At 50.1% G+C, this 8220-nt stretch overlaps 1 protein-coding gene across 1 annotated transcript; it reads right to left on the bottom strand.

Moving 5' to 3' along the window:
• Positions 1-780: 780 nt before the first annotated feature.
• LOC148220728 (endogenous retrovirus group K member 5 Gag polyprotein-like) lies at positions 781-1681 on the bottom strand. Its single transcript, XM_088180994.1, is given in 3 exon segments — positions 781-863; positions 866-1333; positions 1336-1681. Coding segments are annotated over 3 exon segments (897 nt in total).
• Between the last annotated feature and the right edge of the window lie 6539 nt (positions 1682-8220).

Raw genomic sequence — 8220 nt, 5'->3', positions numbered from 1 at the left:
GGCCACCAAAACATCCTGCCCCCAGAGGTTGATAGGGGCTGTGGTAATGGACAGTCAGACTGCGGCTGTCTGCCTCTCAAAATTTTTGAGCAGCACAGGCCGTTGACTTAGAAAGGTCTGTGTTGCTCCCCCCAGCCCTTCAGTGGCTTGGCCAAGAGGGGCCATTGGCCATGTGGGAGGCCAGGCAGAAAGGGACATCACTGTTACATCCACCCCAGCATCTATCAAACCTCTTAGCTGAATCTGAGGCAGGCTGGCGCTGGGTAAAATCAGAGTGCACATCTGTGGGCGCTGTTTGGAGATGTGCACAGTCCAAAAGACTTGTGGTGGTCCCTTAGATCTGAAGCCACCATCTTTGCGATCTTGCTTATCAGCCCTGGGAACACAAGAACAAAAAGGCACAAGCTGAGCAATACAAGTTCCTGCTGGGATAGTGATGGGGACAAAGCATAGAAACTAAAGCAGAGATTTGACCCGTAAAGTCAGCATCTATGACATCTGGGTGAACAAAGATTCCTTGAAGAGTAGCACTAGATCATCCAACTAGTAGTGCACTCAGCCCTTGGCCTAAAGTTCCAAAGGCATCCAGAGGAATCTTATGTACACTGTTAGAGTCTAGGGTGACTGTTGTTGCTGTGTGTACACCCACCCCGGCTGATCCTCCGGTACTGGCTGAAAATTGACTGAGGAAACATGTGCCAGTGCTGGGTTCTGAGGCACTGCTTGTGTCTGCACGCTGTACCCGTTGGTGCTAATCTATCCGTTTCCCTGGGCCTCCAATCATTGACCATTAGCATGGTCTGGTTTGCATTGATTTACAAAGTGACCCAGTTTTCTGCACTTGGAACATAGAAAAGTAGGCTCATTAGCCTTTCACTTCTCTGGTTTCTGCTTATCCTTGCCCTTATTTTTCCCAGTTTCCATTGTCCACCCCCTGAAATCGTATGATGGTGCCACATGGCAGCTGCTAGAGTAGAGACCTCATGGTCTATGGTACCTACATTAGCACATGCCTCAATCATGTCAGTTAATGATGGATCTCCTGGCAAAGCCTGTATAATCTTCTTACTATCAACATTTGCATCGTCCCTGGCCAGCTGTTTGCATAACAGTTGCCTTAGATTATCATCCTCAACCTGTTTTTCCAAGGCTGCTGCCATCTTTTCAACAAATTGCAAGAATGGTTCTCTGGGACCCTGAACAATTTTTACACATCTTGGCTTAGGAGCTGCTAGCTCTATCATCTTTAGCATTGCTGCAAAACCTATTTTTTGGCACTGTTCAAGGACCAGAGGGTCCAAGGTAGCCTGAAAATCAGGATTAGAAAAGCAATGCTGCCCATTAGAGCATTGCTTCCCATTGCAAACCTAAGATCTGTCCGATGGTGCTGCATATTCTCTGCAGCTGCCTTTTCAGTCATCTGCCTCCAATTATCTTCAAAAACTGTAAATTGAACAGGCTGGAACAGCACTTGGGCTATATGCTTAATGTCATATGGTGCCAGTAAATCTGTATTCAATACCCTGATAACTTGTATAACTTGTGTAGAGCCAAGCACATATTGTGCAACTTTGTCCTGGAAATCCTGGACTACACACCAGGCTATGACATCGTGGCTATCAAGTAGTCCTGTATTAAGGACAGCTTTAAACACGGGAAATGCCTGAGCTTCCCCTTTCATTTGGATTCACTATAATTTTGTGGTCATTCTCCCCTAGAGGTCAGGTTGAGCTCACAAGCATCCACTTGAACACTCTCCCCCACCCCCTCCATATGACTGACACCACCCCTGGGCATCACGATGTGTTCTAACAAGTCCCAGTCACCCTGTTGCAATGCTTGAAGCTTGACTGCTTCCCAAAAATCACAGTGATTTTTAGGTCTCACAGTGTCTGAACATGGGGGAAGCGTCCAGAGATGGCTCTGGGGGGAAACCTCTGGACTGTCATTGTGTCGGCTTTACAAAACGAAGGCATGCCCCTGGAGGGGGGGATGCTGCCCATCGGTGGCGTCAGCATGGGGTGGGAGTGATGAAGGCAGTGCCTGCCTGACAGAAGATGGCATGGCTACTGGAGGCATTGATGGAAGAGGCCTGCCCATGGGTGCACAAATAGCTACATCTTCTTTGGCTGGTGAGGCGAGACGCAGCACCAGAGGTGGTGGGGGGGCCGGCACTGCCCCTGCTGAAGCCGATGAAGAGGCTGTCATTTCCAAGTGGGTGGGCAATGATTCTGGGAGTAAAGCAGAAGGCAGCTCCACCCCTGCAGGAGCAGAGGAGGGTGCCCGCGGCCCCACCCTGGCGGGTGGGCCTAGCTCAGACAGCAGAGATGAGGGAGGGGCTGGTGCCATCCCCATATCTGCGACAGGTGGCACTTGCAGGCCATCTGCAGCCAATGGATGCCATAGGCTCACATCCACTGCAGGTGTGGACAACACCCTTGTAGGCTGCCATACATAGGCGGCTGCCAATGCTGTCATTGCAGTTTACACCGTGGCTGCTGCCTGCTCTGCCACTGTGGCTGCCATATGAGCCTCTGCTGCCGCTTGGCCGGCCGCATCCATAGGGAAAAACAGGGCATGCGTGGCTCCCTTGGGTAGCAGCAGAGGGACGGTGAGAGTGACTGTAGCAGCGATGTCAGCGGGTGGCTGGCCCTGCATGGGTAGGTGCCTGTGGGCAGAGGGGGCAATTGCCCCTTGAGGCGCAAATGGGGGGGGCGATTGACACCATTATCTGCTGATTGGCCCCCCCCATCCCTGCTGGTGAGGGATATATTGGTTTAATACAATCTTTTGGGGAACGGTATATGAGCGGAACATAGTCCTTACGTGAAGGGTACAATGCACAGGGGGTCACTGGGGTCAACAGATTTCCAGGGGAAGTTACAGAGCAAGGGACCCCCGTGCAGTCCTGTCCATTGCCAGACTGGAAGGCAGATTCTTCCTCATCCTGGTCGGTTGCTAGATCTGATTCACTTCCCTCCTGTGCCTCACTATTTCATGGGATTCCACCCCTCATACTTCTATAAATAATTCCCCAAGTAATTCCCCGAGTACCTATTAGAGAGGAAACTGAAATGTCCCCTCTCCAAAAAGCGTTCCATCTATGGCCCCCAAGCTTTCCCCACAGTGTCGGAGAGAATGCCACTTCTGTATAATCTGAGAAACCACAATCTTTCACCCAAGCTAACAAAGTACACAGGTCTTCATCTGAGACCAGAGTCTCCATGCCTGCCAAAACATTTCTCCATGTTGAGAGTAGAGTTTCCTGATTTTTAGATAGTTGGCTCCCCATCTTTAAAGAGAGCTCTTTCCTCCTAGAAACTAAGCCAGGGGGTTCACTGCTCCAAAACAAGCCAATAGGCTCCCGAGCTATATGCTCGTGTTCCAATAAAATTGATCCTCTCAAAGGAGGACAGAAAACACAGTACCTTTCTTAACGAGGGAGGAGACAGTCCGACATATCCCGTGGACCTCCTGTCCCACTGCATCTGGGGAGGGGGAGTCTGTGGCTTCCCAGATGGTTCTAACTCTGGCCATATCGTCATGGCACTGGTTTTGGCCTCAGGCTCTGCTGTCCCAATCTTCTGGGTTGCTCAGTCTGCTCACGGCATGGCTCTGGCCAGGATTAATCTAGCTCGGGCCGTAGCCTCAGTTCTGACAGACCTCAAAGGATCCCTCCTGGTCCTGGCAGACTCCAAGCACCTGGATATATCCCAGTGCTATGAACGTCAGTAATGTCCCAAATGTGATCTCGGTGGAACCTCCATTGCTGCTGTAAGGCTAGGGAGTAGCAAAAAAAATACAGCAACACAGGCTTTATCCAGAAAGCAGAAGAAGTGATTTATTGCAGGAGTAGGCATATTTTTATAGACTGGTTTGCTGAACTGAGGATAGAAAAAGCTCATTGGTCCAAGGAAGACAACACCTCTTGTAAACATGCTCTTACCAAAATATCACTTTCCTCACTTACGACTCCTGTCCACAACACCAGGTGCTAAACTTTGTTATTAATTCTTTCCCTTCTGTTTTCCTTCGAGTAGCTTGGGAAAACTCAAACTGCTGTTTTCCCCGGGTCTCACCAGCGTCCACACTACACCACCTTTATTGTGACTATTAATGCCAATAAAAACTGAGAGACAGTGGGTTCTGTTGCCAACAAGCTTAGAAATTTTGAGAGTATGATCGATGGCCCGATGCAGGTCCATGTCTCTGAGGGGATTAGGAGCCTCCAAGAGGAGATGAGGGAGATGAGGGAGGAGGTAAGGAGGAACAGGTTCCGTATGGCACCTGTGCAAGTCACAGGCCCCCAAAGTCAGAATGCAACGTCCCCCAGCTAGCAAGAGAGGATATGTCCCACAAGCTGAACTGTGGCTCTTTCTGCATGAGCATGGGGAAGACATGAGAAAGTGGGATGGGAAACCCACTTCTGTTCTAGCAGCATGGGTGTGTCAACTCAGGGAGGGAAACACTAACCAAGGGACTTTGGCTAAAGTGAAGGTTGCCTCAACCTACTATGACCAATGTGTTGCGTATGACAGAACGGAGAATGATCTATCTGATCCCCTTGAAGGAACCTCTACTATGTATGCCCAGGAGAGAAATAATAACCAGGGCTAGAGAGGCCCTGCCTCTAGCCAGGTAGAGGCATGGGAAAACCAGGTCTTTTGGACGGTATGGATCCAATGGCCTGGCACATCAGAGCCACAGAAATATAATGCACAGTGTACCCTAAAGCAATCAGGACATGTGGGGGAAGAACCTGTTTCCATTGCTGGGGTGACAAAGGGATGGCAGGAATCGACTTTACTGGAGGCTGAGGTGAGCCTGACTGGGAAGGAGTGGCAGAACCATCCAATTGTGACTGGTCCAGAGGCACCGTGTATTCTAGGCATAGACTTCCTCCAGAACAGCTATTACAAAGACCCAAAGAGACTCAGGTGGGCTTTTGGAACAGCTGCTGTAGAGGCAGAGGGCATTAAGCAGTTGAACACCTTGCCTGGACTATCAGAAAACCCATCTGCAGTAGGTCTCCCAAAAGTGGATGAGCAACACGTGCCAATTACCCACCTGATGGCACACCCCCAACAATATTGGACAAATTGGGATGCCATGATCCACAAGATGATCCATGAGCTGGAGGGCCAAGGGGTGGTCAGAAAAACCCACTCACCCTTCAACAGCGCCATCTTGCCTGTGCACAAGTCTGATGGAGAATGGAGATTGACTGTGGACTATTGTGCATTGAATGAAGTGACTCCACTGCTGAGCGCTGCCGTGCCGGACATGCTGGAACTGCAGTACGAGCTGGAGTCCAAGGCAGCAAAGTGGTACGCCGCCATTGACATTGCCAATGCATTTTTCTCCATTCCTCTGGCAGCAGAGTGCAGGCCTCAGTTTGCTTCCACCTAGAGGGGCATGCAGTACAGGTAGAACTGACTCCCCCAGGGGTGGAAACACAGTCCCACCATCTGCCATGGACTGATCCAGGCTGCACCAGAAAAGGATGAAGTTCCAGAAGATCTACAGTACATTGATGACATCATTGTGTGGGGTAAACTGGTAATGGAGGTATTTGAGAAAGGAGAGAAGATCATCCAGATTCTGCTGGGAGCCAGCTTCAATGTCAAGAAAAGCAAAGTCAAAGGGCCTGCCCAAGAGATCCAGTTCCTGGGAGTAAAGTGGCAAGACGGATGATACCAGATCCCCATGAGGTCATCCATAATGTCTCCACCAACCAGCAAGAAGGAAACACAATCTTTCCTAGGTGCTATAGACTTTTGGAGAATGCACATTCCTGAGTACAGCCAGATTGTGAGCCCTCTTTACCTGGTCCCCTTCAAGAAGAACGATTTCCACTGGGGGCCTGAGCAGCAGCAAGCCTTCACCCAGAGCAAGCAGGAGATTGCTCATGCGGTAGCCCTTGGCCCAGTCAGGACAGGACCAGAGGTGAAGAATGTGCTTTACTCTGCAATCAGGAGCAATGGTTTGTCCTGGAGCCTTTGGCAGAAGCTGCCTGGTGAGACTCTAGGCTGATCTTTGGGATTCTGGAGCTGAAGTTACAGAGCCCGCTATACTCCAACAGAGAAGGAGATCTTGGCCGCCTATGAAGGGGTCCAAGCTGCCTCAGTGGTAATTGGCACGGAAACACAACTCCTCCTGGCACCCCGACTACGAGTGCTGGGGTGGATGTTTAAAGCATAGGTTCCCTTGACCCACCATGCCACCAACGCCACATGGAGCAAGTGGATTGCCCTCATCACACAACGTGCCCATATTGGAAATCCAAATTGCCCTAGGATTTTGGAGATAATTGCAAACTGGCCGGAAGGTGAAAACTTTGGTCTCACCGAGGAAGAGGAACAGGAACAAGTGACCCTGGCTGAAGAAGCCCCACCATATAACCAACTGGCAGCAGATGAAACACGCTATGCTCTTTTCACTGATGGCTCCTGCCGCATCGTGGGGATGAACCGGAAGTGGAAAGCAGCCGTATGGAGCCCCACATGACAGGTTGCACAAGATACCGAAGGAGAAGGTGGATGGAGTCAACTTGTGGAACTCAAAGCTGTTCAGCTGGTCCTGGACATTGTTGAAAGAGAGAAGTGGCCAAAGCTCTACCTTTACACTGATTCATGGATGGTAGCCAATGCTCTGTGGGGATGGCTGGAAAGGTGGAAAAAGGCTAACTAGCAACATAGATGAAAACAAATCTGGGCTGCTGATTAGTGGAAAGACATTGCCACCTGGGTAGAGAAGCTGCCTCTGAAAGTCTGCCCATGTCCCTAAGAGTCAGGCTAATGAGGAACACCAAAACAACAAGCAGGTAGATCCACAAGACCTTGTAGAGTCACAGTGGCCTCTTGGTTCCATGAAGCCTCCAAGTGCCACCATGAATTCCTTGCTGCTGCAGTGTCACAGTGGAGCCCTGGTTACACAAGATCTTGCAGTGTCACAAGGGACCCTTGGTTCCATGGGGCACCATAGTGTCGCAATTGTTCTCTTAGTTCCAAGAGTTCTTACAAGGGAACAATGGTCCCTTGATTCCATTAGGCCCTAGGCTCTCACAAGGGTCTCTCTCTGTTTCCACAGTGGCACAATGGCCTCTTGGTTCCACAAGGCCCTGCAGTGTCACAGTGGCCTCTGTGGTTCCACAAGGACCCAGACTGTCACAATGGACTCGTTGCTCCCATGTAGCCCCACAGTGTCACAATGGCCCCTTGGCTCTATGATGCCTTGTCATACACAGTGTCACTCTGGTCCTCTCAGTTCCACGAGGCCCTGCAGTGTCACAATGGCCCCTTGCTTCCCCAGGGCTCTGCAGTGTCACAATTATCACAGAATCAGCCAGACTGGCAAAGACCTTTGAGAGCATCAAGTCCAACCTGCCACCTAACGCCACCTTGTCACTCAGACCACTCAATGCCTCATCCGGTCTTTCCTTAAACACTTCCAGGGATGGTGACTCACTCACCTCCCTGGGCAGCCCATTCCAATGTCCAATCACCCTCTTTTTGAAGAACGTATTCCTAATGTCCAGTCTAACCTTCCCTTGGAAATGTTTAGGGCTCTGTCCTCATGTCCTTTCACTGTTCCCTGGGAAAAGAGCCCAATCCCCTCTGTCTGCACCCTCCTGTCAGGGAGTTGTAGAGAGTGATGAGGTCTCCCCTGAGCCTCCTCTTCTCCAGGATAAACAAACCTAGCTCTCCCAGCTGCTCCTCACAGGACTTGTGTTCCAGACCCCTCACCAGCCTTGTTGCCCTTCTCTGGGCATGGTCCATCCTCTCCATGTCCTTCCTAAATTGGAGGCTCAGAACTGGACACGGGACTCGAGATGCTGCCCAACCATGCTGAGCACAGGGGAAGAATCACTGCCTTGGTCCTGCTGGCAACACCATTCCTGATCCATAGGAGTCCCAGGGGTTGGATGAGGGAAATGGTGGGGAGGGAGAGGGAACAAAGTTTGATTGACTGTCAGCCATGAAGAGTCTTGATTTTCATATCTATTTAGACTGCATTAGAAGGTGCTCAATAGAAGGGGATCAGTATCAATTGGACATGGCTGATATCAATTTACAAACAGGAAAAGAAAACAGGACAAAACAGTTCTCTCTGCATTGTTTTCAATATGATATATTCACTTTAAATAGACTTCTGAAATCTGTGTAATTAAGCACAGAAGAATTGAAAAATTATTCCTAGGGGATTTTCTTGTTTGGATGT

The sequence above is a fragment of the Sturnus vulgaris genome, chromosome 31 (assembly GCF_052056855.1).
Source record: "Sturnus vulgaris isolate bStuVul1 chromosome 31, bStuVul1.hap1, whole genome shotgun sequence".
Classification (NCBI taxonomy): Eukaryota; Metazoa; Chordata; class Aves; order Passeriformes; family Sturnidae; genus Sturnus; species Sturnus vulgaris.
This window is presented reverse-complemented; position numbering and strand designations above follow the sequence as displayed.